The sequence below is a fragment of the Ursus arctos genome, unplaced genomic scaffold, assembly GCF_023065955.2.
Source record: "Ursus arctos isolate Adak ecotype North America unplaced genomic scaffold, UrsArc2.0 scaffold_11, whole genome shotgun sequence".
In the NCBI taxonomy this organism is placed as follows: Eukaryota; Metazoa; Chordata; class Mammalia; order Carnivora; family Ursidae; genus Ursus; species Ursus arctos.
Window position 1 is genome coordinate 8,879,123 of NW_026622775.1, and position 22,519 is coordinate 8,901,641.

General features: G+C 38.6%; 1 protein-coding gene across 15 annotated transcripts in view; it reads right to left on the minus strand.

Annotated features, from left to right (window-relative positions):
- The window catches only part of CAMK2D (calcium/calmodulin dependent protein kinase II delta), a 313,065-nt gene extending 303,180 nt beyond the window's left edge, over positions 1–9,885 (minus strand). For all 15 annotated transcript variants that reach the window (XM_026499226.4, XM_048212367.2, XM_026499219.4 and 12 more), the window contains exons 1-2: positions 7,591–9,885; positions 5,871–5,965 (exon numbers count right to left, since the gene is read on the minus strand). In XM_026499226.4, coding sequence (XP_026355011.1) covers positions 5,871–5,965; positions 7,591–7,655 — 160 coding nt within the window. In that variant the 5' untranslated portion in view covers positions 7,656–9,885. The remainder of the gene's footprint in view (positions 1–5,870; positions 5,966–7,590) is intronic.
- Positions 9,886–22,519: the final 12,634 nt, after the last annotated feature.

Below are 22,519 nucleotides of genomic sequence, written 5' to 3' on the forward strand. Positions count from 1 at the left end.
TAAATCCATATTATATAAAAGCCTCTCTTCATCTCTCCAGGCAGAAATGATCTTTCCCCTCCTTTGAAAATCAACAGCACTTTATTCATGCTAGACTTACACCATTTATGCCTTCTATAATGTCTATCTGTGTAGATAGACTGACTTTTCCTAACACTCTGCCCACTGTACTCATTCAATATTTATTAAATAAAAATATATAAAATAAGGTCACATGTGTGAATGTGCTTAGTAATCTATAAAGTAGTAAGAAATGTAAATTACTACAAAGGTATTGTTTAGAGTAAAAATATTGCTAAGACTCCACTTAATGTACAGCAGTGCAATTTACTAAACAAGCATTAACTAATTGTCAATAATAAAAAACACGGTGCACACCATACCTTAATAAATGCAGAGGGACAGATGTTTAAAAATAATAATAATAATAACTCAGCCCTAGAGACACTAGCAGTTGGTCTGCCATGGTATCAGCCCAAGAAAAAGACTTTTAAAAATTAAATAAAATTCTATGGGGCACCTGGGTGGCTCAGTTGTTAAGCATCTGCCTTCGGCTCAAGTCACGATCCCAGGGTCCTGGGATCGAGCCCCGAATCAGGCTCCCCGCTCAGCAGGAAGCCTGCTTCTCCTTCTCCCACTCACCTTGCTTGTGTTCCCTTTCTCACTGTCTCTCTCTCTGACAAATAAATAAATAAAATCTTTTAAAAAAATTAAATAAAATTCTAGTTAACAATGAAGTTAAATGCCCAAGACAATCCTAGTATGTGCTTTACAACAATTCATGATTATTAACCTTAAAAAGGCCCATAAAAATTTCCTACTAAAACTTAATTTTTTACACTGAGTTGATTCAATATTTCAAAGGAAATGAAAAGTATTAATCTAACTGTATAAACAATGAAGGTTCTCCAGGTGTTCGATTCCTACTGCATGATCAGTCAGGTAGAGCTTGACACTAGTTACTAATATCACAGTGAGGTATCTGACAACCACATTCTTTATTAAGTTTGCCTATTTTAATGATGCTGGAATACAGAAAAGATTATTTATTTCCTAGAAATGCAGACATACATTTTTATCTCCTAACCAGTTTGAATACATTGATATTCTCATTCACCAAAAGAGGAAAATAGATATCTAATATCAAAACCCAGGTAAGAATGAAAATACAACTAAACATAACTAAAGGACACTAAATGCAAAAATTGATACATGCCACTTTGGGGCCCAATAATTAAAGAGCTGTAGAAATTCCATATGCAAAAATAAAAATAATTTACTAGTTTCTTCTTAAAGCACCGCTCAAACCAAGAAACTTTCAAAAAATATTAATTTGCCCAATTAGCTCCAAATTGCCAAGTCAATAATGTATAATCAGAACAATTTGATTCATCTATAACATCTCAGTTCTGCTTCCAATTTAAGACAAGTAACCATGAGGCTGAAAAACTGCAGTAATTTCTTGACTGTCTGGATGCCAAGGAAGAAAAAAAAAAGTAGCAAGAGTTAGTTACTGACATCTCTATTATAACATAAAAAAAGACTATTTAAGGACATACATGCAACATTCAGATTTCACAGATGAGACCTAATTTGGTGTACATGGTCAAGTAGTTTTATAAAGTCCTGATTCATAGTCTACTAAGATCATCAACTTGGGAATTAACAAAAGCAGCAAAATCAAAGAATGCCAAATGATTTAATTGTGTTATATCTGTGAAGTATTACAGAAATATAAAATGAAATCTTTTTTTAACTTTACCAAGGGAGTAGAAAAATTTGTAATAGCATATACTATTTCAAGTTTCTATTGTAGTTTACATTTTACAAATACAATGACTTGTGGCATATCAGACCCCATGTAATAAAAAGTGGTTTCTAATGATCAAAAATTACATTGGAAAATGAACATCAAGAAGTCATTACTACCATAAAAAAATCTTTTATCACAGGGAGACTTTAAAATGTGAAATAAATCACAAATACTATTTCTAAAGACATCTGCCATCAGAACCATCAGTCCACTGGGTTCTGAACTACACTCACAACCCTTCATGGACTTCACATAACCTGACAATACCTTCCAGTTACAAACATGTCAAAATCAACAAAGTATCAAAACCGCTGAGCAAATTAGCATTTGTTAAGTACCAACCTATTTGTCTGGGACCAAAATGATGTAATTTCTACTTCCCATGGTAAAAATAGGAGATAAAATTCAATCATTACTAACCACCATTTATTAAACATACCTTCTAGTCCCATCTAATGAAAAACTTAAGACAGAAATTTCATATAAAGTATAAGATGTTTGAAACTTTTCTACATTTTTAAAACAAGCCAAATTATGTATCAGTGTAAGTAATCTATCTGATCAGTATCATATAATGAATGCTCTGTGCCTGCACGTGTTAATGCAAAAGGGAAGAAATTCTTCAACAGACTCTGAGTCTCCCAAATATGGTCTGTGTGACTAACAGCTGAGAGGAAATGCAACTGAAACTGTCTGCTGGAAATCCATTAACATCCAGGCACAGAAAAATGCCTGGGTGACAGTAGAGTTGGATGTGCAAATTTGGGCAGGAAGATAGCCAAATTTTTGGCAATCCCTCATGGTCTTAAATGTATTGACAATGGCCTTTCTTTTTCAGTTGTAACTCTACATTTAAAGAACATTATTTGAGTTGGAGGACCTGCCTGGTCTTTAAAGCAAACAGGCTTAAAGCTTAGATTTACAAAGGCACGACATTTTAAATAATACAAACAAGAATTTGTACAAAAAATTATATGCTCCACAAAAACTGCTATGCGCAGTCAAAAGAAAAAAAATCAGTACGTTAAGGAAAATAAAGTATACTAATTTACATATCATTTTAATTTCCCTTTAAATATATTAAGATTTTCTGCAAAGATCATTTTAAGGATTATTATATTCTGAGAAGGGAGTGTTTTTAGAGGAATGTTCATATTTTAAAGCATATGCTCTTAATACACTACTTTATAGATTACATCTAGTATTTGCTTGTTCTTAGGCATAAACTAAGTATTTAACTTATCCAAAAACCATTTAATAGCCACATTTGATCCTAGTCACTGTACTGAGTCCCTCCTATGTACTCAATGTTGTGAAATGTTATATTAAAAAATGAAAGCATTTTTTAAGAGTTTATAACTTAATATGGGTATAGTTTAAACAAATATATCCACTCAAAGGTATAAATATGCTATAAGCAGCTCTAATTGTTGTGGTGATAAAATAAATTGAACGTTTTGCAGGAAAGTACTGTAATATTTCACAAGTGCAGTAATAGGTCAAATTGACTCAGTACTTTGCAGTTAAGAAGTGATTCTCATAAAATTCACTGAATCCTCAAAACAACCCATTACATCCTATGTTTATTTTTCCCCCATTTTATTGATGAAGAACCTGAGATCAAGAAAAGGTAAGTGACGAAACCAAATTTACACACTAAGCAGTAAAGGCAAGATTCGAACTGGGTTCTCACAGCTAAATCAAGGCTGCCCCTGAATTTATAATTTTCACATTCTTTCATGTAAATAATCTCATCTGATCTTCGCAACAACCCAAGAGATAATAGCAGCTGATATTCATTGAATACATATTATGTATCAGGTGCTCTTCTATACTATATTAATTCACTCCTCACAAACCCTATAAAAGAAAGAGTTACGTTATTACTCCATTTTACAGATGAGAAAAAAAGGCTTATCGAAAATATGTAAATTGCCCAAGATTACACAGCTAATAGGTAGGGGAATCAGAATTTAAGCTCACGGCATTTAGTTCCAACACCTGCTTCTTTACCACCTCACTCCTCGGAAGGATTAACATAGGCAGGTTAAGAAACTTGCCTAAAGGGGCGCCTGGGTGGCACAGCGGTTAAGCATCTGCCTTCAGCTCAGGGCGTGACACAGCGTTCTGGGATCGAGTCCCACATCGGGCCCCTCCGCTATGAGCCTGCTTCTTCCTCTCCCACTCCCCCTGCTTGTGTTCCCTCTCTTGCTGGCTGTCTCTATCTCTGTCAAATAAATAAATAAAATCTTAAAAAAAAAAAAAAAGAAAGAAACTTGCCTAAAGTCACAAGAAAGAAAACTGGAGAAGCAGTAGCATGTTTTCTAGTACTTCACCCTACTTTTCCTAAATGTAATTGGAATCATTGAATCCAGATGAGGCAAGGTGGCTTTGGGTGTAGATTGTTCTTTAAAGCAGAGTATGAGCAGGTGAGGAACACTGGCAGGAAGAAGGAATCCCATCAGGTTAGAGAAGACTTATCTTCCATAGACTGGAGGCAGAAGAAAGGAAAATAAAACGTATGTGAGCAGAGACACATGTATTTGCCTTTCTGACGTAGGGAGTATGAATTAGGGTAGATGAAGAGGGATGTCTCTAATTAAGGAAATCAGTAAAAGTGAAGCATAAGATTGATTTGTTTTGAGAGAAAATTTAAAGCCACTGAGAGATTTCGGATAGGTGTTGTAATGCCTCCAAAAGAACTGATACCCCTACTCTTGCCAAAAGTACCTGGCACACAGGAAGAAAACATACAAGCACTGAAAGAATTACACATTTTCATTTTTTTCTTTTTAAAAACTAAAATGTCATTTACAGTTTAGCAACTCCTTTGACTGTTAAAAACCTTCCTGCGGAGAGAAGAGGGAAAGGGGAACATAATCGAGCATAACATGCTTCTTATTAGTTCTCAAGCTGTGAAGCTATGGTACTGGTTACTTTAGCACATAGATTTTCCTCAGAGTGCTGTTAAAATAGGATGAAGGAAATCACAACAAAATCTCGCTGAAATGAATAAACTGAAATGCCAATCTAAACCTCAAGGATATGTTAAAAGTAGCATTTGTAACAGATGGGGGTGGAAAAATCACAGCAGAGACCAAACACAAGGATACCAGGATACTAGGAAGCAGGACTTTTTAGAAGACAAATTAAATGAGGCAATCTAACCCTAATAGAATTTCTTCTCTCATTACTTAAAATAAACCAGGTCACTGAAATGGGCTTATACTGTGGCATTTTGTTCATTTTAATTTCATTTAAATTTCATTAAACCATAAATTCCCATGGAAATACCTTAGACACGTGCTCACAATAATTAGAATGCCTACCATTTCAGTGTAAGTACTTTTGCATGAGTTCAACAAAATAGAAAGAATGCAGTGAGGTGCCTTCAAGTTTTTTATGTATGTCAACAGCTATTTTATGATAAGAATTATCTCTGTGGCTATAAAGCATGTGTAAAATACATTACAGGAGTCCATGAGAAGCCCAATGCGGAACACTCAGTAAAGGTCTGGACTGCACACAGAAACATCAAAATCAAGCTAAACTTCCTAGAATATAGCAATGATAAATTTTTCCTCCCAAAGCTATTACTGTTAAATATACCTTGATGAATTAAGTTCAAGTGTAACTACAACTGAAATATGATTCAACTGAGCTATGACCTATTTTTCCTTTCAAAAGCAAAAGAGAATAATGACAGTTGTGAGACTTACATTTTTCCATTCCAGGGTATTTCTGAAAGTTATTTCACAGCAGAGCTAAAGGCAAAATGCACTCAGTGACACTTATTTGCTTTAAAATATAGTTATGTGTACTACTGCTCATAGGACAGTTGTTAATTATTTAAAAATTTGTTGTTAAAATTCTATGTGTTCACTTACTTTTAAACGATACATACCAAGAGGCATTCAGGAAGGAATAATCTCAAAATGTAATAAGACACCTAAGTCTACAGTTCAGTTATAACTATATATCTACAGACAACAGAACCAACATCAACATGACAAATACAAAATCAACATATACTGTATATGTGGTTGAAAATACCCACCCCTAGCAGAAAGCTTTTTGGTGTTGATAATTTTGGCAGCATATTCTTGTCCAGTAGGGATTTTCATACATCTTCTCACCACTGAGAAAGCCCCCCTGAAAACCAATAAATATGTCATCAATATAATCAGCTCTGATATCCTTTTAAAAAATTACAGCAATCTGAGCATTTTTATTGCATTTAGAGATTTATAAAATATCAGTACACTACAGTAATATCCAGAAAAGGAACGATTCTTCCTGGAAACCCAAACCTTCTTTAATGTTGAAGAATAAAAGTAAATTTTATTTAACTGGGAGCACACATTATTAATCAACAAAATGAAAGGAACTGCCAATTATGACGGCTCTTGTTTGCACATGAAATTTGAAAACATTTTACAATTCACACTCACACAGCACCAAATGCTCTGAGAAAAAAAAAAAAGAAAGAAACCCTGCAAAGAGCATGGCTGAGGAGGAGCAGCAAAAATCTGCTGCCTATTTATTTTGTTAGAAAAAAAAATTAATGTGGCTCCGGCTAAGTAAATATGGTGATTGTTTTCATTAAAATATAAATCTTGGGACCATTTGTGTGGTTTAACAAATCCTGATATGGTGATTTCTCTGTGCCCTGTTTTGAGCTGGGGGAAGGGAGAGATTTGAATTAAGCTGCTCTTCCGACATATTCTCCATGTTTTAACAGCAGACAACATATAAATATATAAGGATATAATTACCATTACATTTAAAGGATAATTACATTTTCTTGAATTGTATAAAACAACCACATACATATACACGCACCCCTTTCATAAGTAATAGTCGACACTAGCGATAGAGGAATTGGATTTGGGTTGGATGCTACATAAATCAACATTCACGTTTTGGCCCCGAGGTCCCTAAGCACAAAGGTCCTCAGGAGGTCTCCGGTCCCCTTCCTTAAATTCTCCGAGTAGTTCTGTCAGTCGGGTGAAGGAGGTCGTTTTACACAACGCTAGGCTACCCTTGGGAAGCTTTCTCTCGGTCTCCAGGTCTTTTCCACTGCCTGTATAAATAAATCCTCCCAGAGAATGCGAAGAGGTACACGTAAATCAATAGGAAGGATGATGATGAGCGAATAATCTAGTGCAAAGAATAATAGTGGATATGGGGCAGGGGGTCGAGTTCCTTTGGGTGACCCTTTTCCTGGACAGAACAACTACTGGATGCGAAATAGACTCTACGCCAAGTTGAACTTTCGGCATCAATAAATATGGCACCGTCTGTGGCAGTGAGTTCTCATCCGTACGTGGGTCGTACGGCCGACACGCCGGCTAACCAGGAGGCATCTCTATTTACAGAAAACATGATCTATGTTGCATTTTACATGGGTTCTTGTTTCCTCTACACACACACACACACACACACACGCACGCTCGCACACTTCTCAGGATGACAGTTACAACTGCAGGGATCGTAAATCCACTAAGTCTCTAGTGCAAGAGGGTGGGGGGAGCGGGAGAAGGTGGGTTTAGGATTATCGGAATGGGCCACAGCCCGGGTGGAGGGTCTTTTCCCGTCTCTGTCCCCTCCTCTTGCTAAGGCAGCACCTTTCTCAGAGCTGCCACACCACTGGCCCTCCTCCCTCTCCTCTGGTCTCCCAAACTCCCTCGCCCCACGCGGGAGGCCGGTGGGTCGGGGGTAACGCGACCCGCCCTCTGCTGGAAAAGGGACGTGCGGATGCGGTCAAAGGCGCTTACTTTCCGAGCTCCTCGAAAAGCTGATACTCGTCCGTGAACCTGGTGCAGGTTGTGGTCGAAGCCATCCTCGGTGCCTGGCTGGGAGCGCGGCAGACAAGACTCGAACAGACTCGCGGCTTCCCCGGGACTGGCCCCGCGGCGCTGTCACCCAGGGCCGCCCTCACTTTCCTCGTCCGAAAGTAGCTCGCCCGGGAGGGAGTGTGCGCAGGGGCGGGGCGGGAGGGGAGATGACCAGAAAGGGTGGCGTGGGGTCTCCTCCCCACGGTCCGCGGATTCTCTTCCTCCTCCTCCTCCTGCCCTTGCTTCCTTCTCCTCTGGACGCTCCACCCGCCCCCTTTCCAGCCCCTCTCCCCAAATGCAGGGGGCAAAGTACTCTGACAGAAGGGGCCGGGAAATGGAAAACAGCCGGGCACGGGCCGAGAAGACTAGCAGTTGCGAAACTAGCGCACCGGGGCTGGAGGAGTAGGGGCGGAGGGGAGGGAGCCCGAGGGGGCGGAGGCCGAGGAGCTGGGAGCGGACAGCTCGAGCCCAGCTGCAGCTGTCAGCAGGCGCGGGCGCGGGACGCGCAGGGGCTCCGCCGAGCGTGCGCGCCCGGGGCCGGCCTGCCTCCCGCGGGCACCTAGGCTGCCTGACACTCCCCCACGAGCCCGCGCCGCTTCGAGACTGCGCGACTGGAGAAAGAGCGCTCGGATGGGGCGAAGCCTCGGCGGCCGTCCCCAGGCCTCCGCCTCCTACCCCTTCAACAACCCCCCCCCCCGCCGCCTCCTCTCACCACTCCCTCCGCCTGCCAGCACCCCTTCCCTCTGGAAGCCCCCTCCTCGCCGGTCCCACACCTCCCTCTAGCGATTCCCAACCCTGTGCCTTCGCGGATCTCGCTCTCCCGCCCTAGGTCTCACACTCGCGCAAACCCGTCTAGGGAGAGACCAGGTGGGTGGAGGAGGATGTACGAGGGAGAAGCCTGGAGAGGATTTAGGTAAATCAGGCGAGACGTCAAAATTACCCAGTTAAACTCGCTATTAAGCTGCTGCCTAAATCTGGGGTTGATTTAGCGGAAAGATGCGGGGTAAGTCGTGAGCTGCCCGGGGATGCTGCCCGGGCCCGTGGAGGGCGCGGGGCACTAAACACCCCTCCAGGCCGACCCGCGAGCCGCAGTGCCCCGGCTGGGAGGGCGAGGTGAGCAACCATTTCATCTCCGCGCCGCTCCTTGTTGACACAGCGGGGGCCGGATGTGGGCAATTGACTGCTTCCTTAGAAGGGTCCCAGCCTACCACAGCCTCCCAGTGACTCCGGGCCCACCCCAGCCGAAGCCCCGCCGCCGGCTCCCAGCCCATTTAGCTAGGGCCGACGCCCGCCCTGCGCCACGTTTCACTTCTGATACGACTGCCACCTCACTCTCCACTTCCCCCCGCCGTTTTCTAGGTTGGGTTGCTCAGACTCTGGCAACCCCCGAAGGCCTTTGCTTCGGCCATGAACGCTAGAATGAAAGCAAAAACTCCCCCACTGAGCCACACCTTCCCTTCAGAGTAACTCCCCTGTAACCTCAGTAAGTTCTGATAGTAAGGCAGTTTCTCGCGATATTTCCTGCTCTGGCGGCGGGGGCGGGGTGCTGGGGAGGTTGGGTGTCGGTCACGCGACCTGGTTGGGACTTACGTCACTAGCATCACGTGAACACGTTCTAACCCGTTTCGTTTTGCAAAGGAAAAAGGGGAAAGGAGAGGTCGAGTGTTCTCTGCTTGTATGATCAAAGATCTGGCTAGATAGTGACACAGAAGTATACTTTGTAAATGACTGTCTGAAAAGCCGCTTAACAGTTCAAGAATAAGTCCCATTCATTAGCATACAATAGATAGGGGAAAAATAATTACGCATTACATTTAAAATAAATCGCTGATTGTTAAAACAACCCCTGGGTCTTTGTTATAGTCTTCTCTCTTTAATAAACTATGCAACTGCAAATTTAAAGGCAGAACAAAAGGGTTGTGAACGGTATTTCCAAATTACTGTCCTTTGTTTTACAACATGGGACCCTAAAAAACCTTGCAGTTCTGCAAATTTGTTCGTCATTAGCATTACATCATGGACTCAAAATTCCACCGCTGAAAGATAAAAGATAACTTGGATATGCAGACAATCTAAAATTTAAAGGAATTGTTTCTCGCTCCCAGGGGCTGCTATTCATTAGTAAATTACCTTGTCTATGGTCACACATAATCGTAATTCCCTCATTTCCTCATCTGGGGGATGCTATTCTGCCAATGTAGAGCTTTTACTTAAGTTTTCAAAATATCTACAAATTTTAACAGTTATTATAACAAACTTGAACTTTGTATTTATTTTTATTCCCAGCCATAAAAAGCAATTAGAACATTGTGTAAAATGTAATAATACAAGGTGATACCAAAAGCTATATAAAGAAACAGGTATCAAAATATTAATAATTGAGCTATGAAACTGAAAAAAAAAGATTCAGTCTGTGCTTAAGATTTTTAACTTATATCTTAGATATTTAGCAATATGGTTCCAAGTTATAATGCAATAATTTAATATTCTCTGAATCTAAAAATGAAACAAAAAGTAAAATTAAAACAATAAATAAAGATAATATAAAATTTTACAACTCCAGGGAAGAAAAAAAAATTTTTTTAATATTCAAGTAATGAGGCCTACATAGTTACAGTATTTATCTTCGTTATTTAAACTACCAATAATTGTAAATGGTTATGACGATTGTATGATACAATGAAGGAAACATAACAGTTTTAATGATGTATTATTAAACAATAAATGTGTATTTTAAACACTGCTTACTTAATATTTGTGCTGTCTTTATTTATATCTTAGACTGATTAAATATTTCTCTTATTTAAGCAAATATTGACAGTTATTTCTGAAGTTTGGGCTTTCTTAAGACAGTAATCCTTCTAAAGTTACACAGAAATTCCACTTGGATTATCATCTCTTGCCTTCTTCCTGGTCTCCCACTTCTGCCCTTGCCTCCCTTCATTCTAGTCTCTTCACGGCAGGCATAATGGTCCCCTTAAAACCTCAGTGAGAATAAATCATGCCTTTGCTCAAAAACTTCTGAAGCCTTAGCATCTCAATTGGACTAAAAACCAAAATTCTAAAAATAACTTACAAGGCCCTCAGGGAACTGCCCTCCACCCTTACTCCATTAGTCTTCCTACCCTCAATTTGTGCCCTGGCTCATTCCATTCCAGCCACATTGGCCTCTGCTGTTCCTGGACCATGACTTGGCATGCTCCTGATTAGGGACTTCACATTTGCTATTCTCTCTTTCCTGGAAGATTCATCTCTCCTATTTCATTTCTTCACCTCCTTCCAGTATTTTCTCAAATATCACCTTATCGATGCAAATTTCCCTAGCCACTCTATCAATTACTGCACATTTTTCATACACAATTTCTATTTGCACTGCCTGTTTAATTTTCCTCTTGATATCTACTACCATCTAATATACTATAAATTTTATTTTTTCCTTAATAGTTTATACTTCCCAACTAAAATATTGGCTCCCCAATGGCATGAGTTATTGTCTATTTTGTTCGCTGTTCTATTTCCAGCAACTAGAATAGTGCTTGGCACATAATACCTGCTCAGTGAATTGTACTGAATGGGCAAATTAATTATTTTGGAGTTTAAATTATCTAATTACAATTTTTATATTAAAGTTAGTTGTTGATAATTATTATGCCAATAAAACTTCTTACTCTAACAGTGATCATTTTCAATCAGGATAGTCACAGTATCCCATGATTAAAAGCACTTATGCAGAGAAATGGATTTTAAAAAATACATTAAAAATTGACATCAAGGAAAAAGGATCTAGTACTAACTTTTTTGCCATTGAAGTCCATAAAGGAAGAAGGAATTTCTGGGTTTTTTAGATATACCAGACTTACTAAATTTTACATTGTAATAAAAGATGCCAAAAATTTCAAATGATTAGATCTCACTGTGAAGGCATAAGTCAATGTAAGGAAATGAAAAATGCGGCTTTGAAATGAGTTTTTGTAACTCCTAAACTAGTTAAACACCACCACTACTATGAAAGAAGAGCCATCTTATGATGTGAAGAAATAGGAAGTTATAAATGTGAAAAGAATGTCAGAAGTTACAGAATGGGAATGAAGGGTAAAGTTAAGACATTTTCTAAAATTTAGTAACAAACATGAGCTGAAGATTACACAAAAATAAAATGTGTTGTTCAAATGTAAATGGGAAAAAATTGTGAACATACTTGTTTTCTCAACTGATTTAGATTAATCACACAAAAATTGAGATCAGCTAGTGTTATAAACTCCTAATGTTCCATTGCTAAGGTAGAAGAAGAGCATTCATAATTTTATCTTCTTTTAAAACATGTTAATAAAGGACAAGGTAACATCAAGCTAGGGAGGAGGGGTGAAGTATGAGGTGTGGGGGCTTAAGGAGTAAACTAGTTGTAAGCAGAGCCCTCTCACTACCTACATTGCTCGACTTCGATCAGATGAAATGAGGTTAGCGCCAGGACCACACAATATTTTGCTCTAAATATATTCCATCGCTTTTGTGTATGTGTGATAGGATCAACTGATGAAAAGTAGCAAAGAGATAGAAGACAGACTGAAAATGATCACTACGTACAAATATAACAGGAGAACCAAAAAATATCTTTTTTCTCTTTTTGGCCATTTGCAATTAAAAATTGCAAGCCTTCAGTAGTCCCACTAAGAAAGGATACATTTCTAATACTTAAGTAAACAAAACAGATATTGACAATCAATGATTTTCCTTGCTACAGAGTTACAAGACAGGAAACAATGAACAGATGATGCCATCTCCGTAGCTCCCCAGAGTGAAGACTATCAGTAAGTAGATTGCTGTGAGAATTTTAGCAGGATCTGTATTGTAGCCACTTTTCACTGAAGATTTAGAGGCAAAGAGGAGAAAGCAACTTGCTGTTGTTGTTTCCAGTTAGCCTTCTCAAGGTATAATAATTTAACCACATAGAGCCAGACACAAATACAGTCACTAGTGAGTGGATAATCTATTTACCAAACTACCCATTCGTGGAAGATGAGTTTGCAGGTGAAGAAACGAACTATTCATAAAACGAAAGCTCTTAACAGAAAAGGTTTTCTTTGTTTCATCATGTCCTGGAAGAGTTACTTTTTCCCCTATAAATAAACATAAATGTGTAAATGAACAAGGAAATAAGGGATAGCCCCACAATGAAGAAGTAGCTTTTTTCCCATCACTTCCAAGTATATGCGTTAGCATATTTCCTCTTCCACCAAGATATCTAACACTGTCAAAAAGAATTGTAACAGATTATATTAAATATGATGCATAAACCAAAACAACTATATAAAATGTTGTTGATCATTAACAAAGTAAAGACATGAATTAGCAGGTGTTGCGTCTCCCTGGTAATGACTTTCACTTACTACTGTTGCAACACTTATCCCACTGGACTGTGACTGTTGGCCCCTTGGTGGCAGAACTGTCGGTCTCCTACTGCAGTACTGGTACAGGGCTTGTGCCATAACAGGTGCTTAAAAATACCTTTTATAAAACAAAAACAAAAAAACCCAAAACAAACAAACAAACAAAAAAACAGAAGAATATATGTTATCATCAGTCTTTGTCTCCAAAATACTAAAAATGCCCAATCTTTAATAGGGCATAATGAGGCCTTTTTGTGTCAATATATAATAGATCTTTTTCAATCCTTCCATTACTTGACTTCTCTGTATCGTTTCATACTGGGTTGAAAATGTTCTCCATGGGTTTCCATGTCTAACACCACAGTTTCCATTCACAGCACCTCCTTGCCCCCACAACTTTTCTGTCTCCTTTTTTCAGGCTCACTCCTGAGTTCTTTTTTCTCCACCTGTATGGTCAATGGTGTGCTTCTGCGTTCCATTTGAGGCTGCTCTTTTTCTCACTTTACACACCCTTCTCAGGCTGCTTTAATAACTCGTTGTCTTGATTATTACCTGTCTTAAATTTGGCTCTCTGGATGTAGACCCCTAGACAAAAATGTCTGGACAAGTGATTTATCAAGGCAGAGTTCTCCGAGAAAAGGATAAGGAGGAGGAGGAAGCAGGACAAAACAACCAACCAACCAACCCAGTGCGTCACTTCAGGCAAAGTCAAGTCCCAGCCGCAGTTCGATCTACACACAGCCCTAGAGCGTAGATTACATCCAATTTTGTTCCCTTCCGGGTATGGACTTTCCTATTCCTTCACCAGTCCTTCACCCCTAGCTAAGGGGAAGGGGAAAGAAGGGACATAAGCCCCCAAGGAGTCGAGTAGGGCCCTGCTTCCTTGCAGGCACACACAGAATGGGGAGGGGGAAAAAAACAAGAGTCTGCTAGATATTAAAATGCTGATGACCCTGAAATCTTCATCTCCAGCCTCTCTCCCTGAGCTTCAGATATGTGTTTCCAGCTCCCTACTGGAAATTTCCTCTTAGATATTCTGCCTCTCTGTCAGATTTAACCTGTCAAAAATTCATCTCCTATATTCCCTCTTCACTTGCACCTCTTCCATATCTCAGTGAAACTTGAGGGCCACCTGCAACAGTCCTTCTCCCTTGTTCCCCCAGCCAATCACATGTCCCCGTATCTCATCCCCACTGCAAATGCCTTCCTGTAGGCCACCACCTTTTCTCACTTGGATTAGGGTATTAGGTCACCTTTCTGTAGTGAATTCATACTAAAAAAATCTAATATGTCGCTCCTCACCGTCTATCCTTAGAAAAGAAGTCCAAAATCTTTAGTATGCCCTATCAGGCATTTCCTGGTCTGGACCCTGCTTAGTTTCATAGATTAATCTCTCTTGTCACCACCCCATACCGTGAGTCCCAAGTATTTCTAGAATTATCTATCCACTTCGTATTTCTCATCACTGGCATTCTAGACCAAACTGTTGCCATCTCTCAACCAGTTTGCTGAGAAATCCTCCCAACTCCATTTATTCTTATCCTGGGTTCCATCTCCTCCATATAGCTGAGAGAATGATCTTTTGAAAACAAACTGATCCCACAATTCCTTTCCTAAAATATTTCAATCACTTTTCCAGGCATCTTGAAATAGAGACCAAAATTTTGTGTATTTTAGAAAGCCCTGCATGATCCGTTTTTGTCTGTTTCTTACAACTTGTTGAAGACTTTTCTATTCACAAAGTTATTTATTGGCTTATATTTTCTCTTAATAATGTTATGATTAGTATTTTAACCTGTCTAAAATTTATTGTTGTGAATGGTATGAGGCAGGTATCTACTTTCATTCTTTTTCCCTAAAAGAGCTAGTTTTGCCAATGCATTAGCTGAATAGTTCATCTTCCCCCACTTCTCTAAAAGACTTTTTAAGAATTCATATAGTCATTTATACATGGAATTGCTTCATTACTTTCTATGTTCTATCAATCTATTTGTCTATTTTTTTAAGATTGTATCTATTTATCTGAGAGAGAGAGAGAGAGAGCACGAGCTGGGAGGAGGGGTAGAGAGAGAAACAGACTCCCTGCTGAGCACAGAGCCTGATGTGCACTTCGATGCTGGGATCCTGGGATCATGACCTGAGCCAGAGGCAGATGCTTAACTAACTGAGCCACCCAGGTGCCCTTACCCTTTATCTGTTCCAAAACTCTCCTCAATGCATGTGGCTTTAGAGGAGGGTAGCATTTCCCTCATCTTTCTTCATTATCAAACTTAAAAAAAAAAAAATCAATGGTTTAAATTATCTTTGCCAAAAGCTGAAAGTTGTATTTTTCTTCATGTAGGGGCCAATATCAAGGCTTTGCTGTATGGTTAAGTACCAACTAGGCAACACAAACTCGACTCAGAACAGATTTTAAAACATGTTTTCTTACTCATTTTATTATCACCAAATCCTGTGTAATTATAGTAACTTCTGTCCTATTTGCATGACAGGTCTAGCTAATTTATTATTATTTATTATAATTTGTTATTCAAATACTACTTATTCATTTCCTAGATCACCAGGCCTTTAATATTTCTTACCTCTCTGCTTCTCAGAATTGGTTATAGATATGCTCATTCATTCCTTTAAAAAATAGAAAGAGAAATGGCTTGAAATTTTTATTTGGCCAATGAGATAATACATGTAGTTAAACCTATCCACCAGAATCTGTTCTATCCTTCTACAAAAATAGGGTTGGAATGGAGCACATAGGTAGAATCCACCTACTAGAGTTTTCTGCCTCCAGATTAAATTCTTGGCAAAGAAATGTGAGCAGAAGTGATGTACACCACTTCAGGTTTTGCATTCTCCCCAGCTCCCGCCCCTGCAAAACAACTCCCCACGCACGCTCCTTAATGTTCTTCACATTTCCTGAATTACTGGGATGGCAAATCCTAGGATAATCTTATAAGTGCCATGTTGAAGATAGCAGAACCACTGTCAGCCCGAGTCCCTGAAAGATTTCGTAAGAGCAGAGCTGCTAAGGGTGCCTGGGTGACTCAGTCAGTGAAGTGCCTGCCTTCTGCTTGGGTCATGATCTCAGGGTCCTGGGATCAAGTCCCACATTGGGCTCCCTACTCAACAGGGAGCCTACTCTTCTAAAAGGCACTGAATTTTAAGGATCCTCTCTGTTTCTGTAGTTTAACATGCCCTATCTAAAACAAAGCATGTAAAAAAAAAATTCTTAAAATCAAAAGTCCCGTATAAATGTAAAGTATCACTATAACTTAAAGTTTATGAATAAAAGTATAATTAATGAACGAATGGAAATAGGTGGTTTGGGTTATGACCGTATTTAATTTTTCCATATTATGCTGGTTTCCATTAGTGAGGTTATCGAGATTTAGCTATGTTGTAAAATGGTCCAACTCCAGTCAGAACAAGTGTCTATATGGTTCAAGTTAAAAAAATAAACAAAAGAACCAGTTTACCATTTTCACTCCCTACCCCCCTACACACACACACACATTTCATTCAATAGGGGAAACAGAGTTTTTAAGGTCCTGGAAGCTAGAGCGATACCACTGCAAAGCGCCATACACATTTTTCTCTAAAACCTTCCCATTTTTAACGTTTTTCTATTTCATTTATTACTCCAAGAGAAAAAAAAGCTTCAATTAATAGCTTATTTGTAAGCAACACTTTTTTTTTTCACATCTACTTGGTTCATTTAACAAAGAAGGTGTGCCCTCAAATTAAGAGTTTAAAGGTGTTTTTGGAGGTGGAGGCAATTAAGCTGGGTGAGTTGTCAAAGTATGTGGAAAACAAAGAACTTTCTGCAGCTTAAATGTGAATTGTGTCATTAATTTTGAAACACTTATTGTCTAAATTGTGTTCTCATATATTATGCCATGCACTCTAAGGACAGAATGTAGAGCAAAATAAATAGTGTCCCCACTATTTAGGGGGGAGGGTAAGCATTAAATCAATGATTTGTAAAAAAATTTAAATAATATAAAAGAAGAGTATAGGGAGCTCTGAGAATGTACAATATTAGTCTTGGTAGAACAGGCAAAGAAGGTTTTTCTGAGAGTGGAGGAGCAAACGAGATCTGAAAAATAAGCAGGAATTAACTAGATAAGAGAAAGTACAGGGAAAAGCAAGTCACCTGGCTGGCTGAATTGGAAAAGCATGCGACTCTTTTTTTTTTTTTTTTTTTTTTTTTTTTTTAAGATTTTATTAATTTATTTGACAGCGAGAGAAAACACAGGCAGGGGGAGCAGCAGAAGGAGAGAGACAAGCAGACTCCCCGTTGAGCAGGGAGCCCAACACAGGGCTTGATCCCAGGACCCTGGGATCATGACCTGAGCTGAGGGCAGACAATTAACCACCGACTGAGACACCCACGTGCCCCATCATGCAACTCTTGATCTCAGGGTTGTGAGTTTGAGCCCCACATTGGGTGTAGAGATTAGTTAAAGGTAAAATCTTAAAAAAAAAAAAAAAAAAAAGTTCAGGATAAAGCATTCTAGTAGATGGAACATGACAAATTCAAGGAACCAAAGGAGGTCTACCGTGGGTAGTGTGCAGTGAGCCAATGAGTCTGTGGGGATGGATCTGAGAAGCTCTCATGGGGAACTTAAAACTATATGAAAAACAGTGTGAAGGGGCGTCTGGATCGCTCAGTTGGTTAAGCATCCGACTTAGGATCTTACCTCAGGTCTTGATCTCAGGGTCATGAGTATAAGCCCCACATTGGGCTCCACATCGGGTGTGGAACCTACTCAAAAAAAAAAGAAGAGGAAAAGAAAAACAGTGTGGAAACACTGCAAGGATTTTAGAATGCATGTATCCCATAGCTCAGTCTGGATGCCTCTTGTAAAATGAACGCTAGCAATCTAAAGCAATCAGGTTAGAAGGCAAAGTAAGAGAAAGTAATAGTGTGGATTTAGGCAGTGGTGGTGAAAATAGAATAGAATAATTGAATATTTAAAATATAGTTGGAAAATTAATATTAAAATGATTTAAAAAAACACACTGACAACTGAGACCATCTGTGTTAATAGGAATTAGATAAAACTATAGACTATCTATGTTAGCATGACTTAGATTTTGGTTTTTCTGTTGTTTTTAGGAAAACTCTGCCCAGGAAATGTAGTACTATAAATCAATAAATAGCTTTACTGTTTGCTTCAGGAAATTCCTTTGGATCAAGTTATTAGAGTAATCTGCTCACCTGGCTAAATAACGTATTCATCAGTATAGCTACCAAGAATTACTTTACAGTGTCCACTACCTTTAAGCTCTTTTTTTTTAAATAATATTTTTTCTATTATGTTAGTCACCATACAGTACATCCCTGGTTTTTGATGTAAAGTTCCATGATTCATTACTTGCGTATAACACCGAGTGCACCATGCAATACGTGCCCTCCTTACTACCCATCACCAGCCTATCACCTTTAAGCTCTTATATCATGGACTTCGCCCAATTCTCCATCTCCCTTCTCGGAAGACTTCCTTAAACATCTTGCGGTCAGACCCCAAGTCCTGTGCATATCTCATCTCTGACTTCTTTCTTCTGAAACATTAAGTGGTATTCTCCCTATTGTAATGAGTTTGTACTGCTTTATTAACAGGCTGTCTGAAGATATTTTGAGGAGTTCAACAATGGAAACACAAGAAGTTCTTTCAAAAACTGGCGTGTTGTGCAATAAAATACATGCAGCTATTACTGCATCAAATCGTGCTTTGCAAACTTCTGGCATGGAAAAATGTCACAATATGTTAACTAAAAACTCTAGTTACTAAAGAGTCTATTTTAATCCCTATTTAGTTTAGTTTAGCTTAATCTCAGTTTTAAATTTGGTTTATGTTTGGTTATTTGGATGGATGAATGGATGGATGGATGGAGAGAGAGACAGAAAGACAGAGAGAGAGGGAGCTAAGTGAGAGATGAGAGATAGATAAAATTCTCAAACTTCAAACAATTTCCTAACTTTAACTCTAACTATCTTTGGGGGTAGGTGTATGAATTATTTCTTTCCAGTGTTTTTGGATTTTCCTTCCCTGAATATCTTTTATTTGTGTAATAAAAGCAATGAATGTTATAAAGAGATAAAACTTTTGAATTTGCATATATTTGGGAATTAGAATGTACATTCCAGAACCAAAAAGAAGCTTAGAATTTATCAAGTCTGTGGCTTCTTCCTGAAGATTTCCTTGTTTGGTGTTGGGGAAAAAAGATGGAGGAATAGTAGTAACTATTCTTTTGCATGTCATAGTTTCCCAGTAATCATGTAAGCAACATGACATTTTTCATCTTATGGAATGAGAAAATTGGAGCATTAAATGTTTAATTAACTTTTTTTCCCACTAGAAATAAGGGCCACTTCAAGTTTTATACTCAAGTTGTATACTAAGGTAATAATAATAGCTAACATTTTTTGAGTGTTCACTATATGACTCACAATCCTCTGAGATAGTTTTCTATTACAGAACCACAAAAGGTGTACTTTTAATTACTATATGTTATCTTCCATATTTGTATTCATTTTACATGCCACAGCTAGATACTCGTAGATACACTTTATAATTTTTCAGATGGGTAACTCTGAAAATATTTAGCTATGTAGGTTTGGCTGCTCTTTAAGGGGAGAAACAGTATGGAGTAAACACATGGACTACGGAAGTCATGTCTTCAGGGGAAAACCAGTGAATTTCCTACTTTGATAGTTAGCTACATTGAGCCCTAAGTGGGCAAATAATACTAGCCAATCAGCAACTACTTTTCCAGAGAGATAGGTGACTCATTTTCTAAACATAATGCTTATGTAACTATCACCTCTTGCTACAGAGGTTTAGCTGAACACATCCTTCCTCTCTCCTTTGTAGGCCTTGTCCAATTTTTGCTTCTCCCTGGCTCTGGTACTCCCATTCCTCCACTTAGTTTCTTACTTCACCTCAGAGCTAATCCAGTTAGGATGTGCAAATCTGACTAAGTGGTAAGGGGGGAAGTTAATAATAAACTCCTAAGCCCTCACTAGATACTTCAGTAACTAGAGGCAAGCCCTTTTCCTTTATGTTCTCAGCTCACCTCATTTCCTGAGCACATTTCCATGGTCTACTCCCTGAACTTCAAAACAGCCTCTTCCAATAGGCTGGCAAAGCCAGATTCCAAGTGGTCCTCAGAAATGTAAAAGAAGGATTCACATTCAGGTGGGTTCTATCAATATCTACTACTGCCATCTGTTTAAGTCTGTGCATTCTCATTTCCATCCCTCAACCAACCTGAGAATCCTATTAACCTGCATAGCCAATTACCACCTTTTCTTGAAATCAGTCTTCCTCTGACTTCCTCAATTCCAGTTCTCCTGGTTTTCCTACTGCTAAGAATTTTTCCTACAGTATTTCTATTTCTGCCTTATTCTTCTTCCTTCCCTTTTTCTTGAAATTTAGGCCTTTCCCACTACTTTGGAGTGGATAACATTGCCAAAATCCTTGCCTACTGGTTCCATGGAGATAATTCCCACATCATGATCCCTACCCCTATAGCTCTCCAGAGTTGCTCATTCTTCTATCACTTCATGTTTCGATGGCACCGTATGTCCTTTCCAGACTCTCAATTTCTGTTACTGGTACCATTTCCCCAATTCTTCAAATTCAATCCTTAGAATAATGTTTGATCTCTTCCTTGTATTCCCTATTTCCAATGTTACCACATCCTATAGATTCTATATTAAATGTATCTGCGTTAAAACTACCAATTGGAGGGCAAAAAAACTACCCGTTAAGATTTATTCCTTCCCACTTATATGTCATCATCATAGTGGGAGTCTATTATCTTTGTGCTCCGTGACTGCTATGGCCTCCTAACTGAATATTTCACCTACTGAGCCTTTTCCTCCAAATCACCAGCCCACTTCTCCAGTCTTCTAGGATGCCCGTTGGTCACCTTCTGTATTAAAAATGAAACCAAGTTTAAAATGGAGAACCCAAATTATCAGGCTCATCTGTGTTCCTCTCATAGTAACTATTACTTATTTAGCATCTACTATGTGCCAAACACTTTTTTAACCACTTTACATATATTTACATTTTTAATCTTTTCAAGAACTGTGGAAAGTAAGGCCTATTATACCTGTCGTACATTTGAGCAAACAAGATTCAATTAACAGTATGCTTGCTTTTGTAAGGTCACACCTACTAGAAGGCAGATAGAGCTACCATCTGATCCAGGTCTCCTGGATTCCAAAGCTTGTTCTAAGAATTTAACGTATGATACTACAGAGATGCATAAATTAACAATCACTGGATACAAATCTTTGTTTTATATGTGATTGTATATCAGAAAAAATAAAAATTAATCCAATGAAGTTAAGAAGCTTGTTCCCAGGATTTTTTTGATGTAAGATAAGTACAAAAAAAAAGTATTGATACCTTAACCTATTCTAAATTTCTTAGTCAGATTCAAGAAATGGTAATTTCTCTGATGGCCAAGTATTTATTTATACCCAAACTGTGATTGTCAAAAAGGAAAACTATCTACCACACCGAGCAATGGTAGGGACATTCTCTGGATGGTATTGTGTGAAATGAATGCTTTCAACACATGATTCTACACAAGATGTCTGTAGTGCACTGTGTGTTAGAGCAAGTTCACCTTTCATGTAAAATGGTAGAAAGACAATGAAAAAACAACTTCCTATATCTTTACCTGGAGGAAAGTAAATGTCTATGAAAATGGCTCTGTGAAGACCTGAAATGCCACCATTTATGAAAAAGCAGAGCTTTTCCCCACAATCATAAAAACAGAACAAACTAGAACAAAACAAAAAAGCTTTGGTAAGATATAAGCTACTACCCAGAGAGGTCTTAGTAACACATTAAGTGGTTCCATTCTTGTTCCTGTTTATTCCACTGTTTCTTTCTTTCATGTCATTAAGCTGTTTTTGTATGAAACCTTCTGATTCCTCCTTTTCACTGCCGCTCCAATTCTGTTTACAAATTGTTCCAAAAAAAGAAAAGGCATCTATTTCACACAACACAGCTTATGGTCCAGCCTGAGGAGCTCATTATTCATAGGAAGTGGATGAAAATTAAATTCATTCTGGATGCAGTTAAGGCAAACCTTTTTGTTCACTGAAGGATTTGTCAGTCTCTGAAACCAAGATCAATCCAGAAGTAAAAGGAAAGCACGTTGTTGTATTCAAATGTCAATTCAATATAGCTTATTGCCAGAATCGTATCCGAATCTGCCAGTGATTCTTAAGACATTACTTTAAAGCCAGTGTTTATGTAACGAATTACAATATTTTGTTTTCAAGTGTCAGGAATGAGCATGATCTATCTTAAACAAAATGGAGGATTTTATTTTAAAGATTCAAGAGAATATTTTACAAAACACAATGATAGGAATAAACCTTTTTCTCAAGGAGGTTTAGAATTTAGAAACAGAAAAACATCAGAGTGCTAGCAGTAGTCTTATACCATCTCCCATTT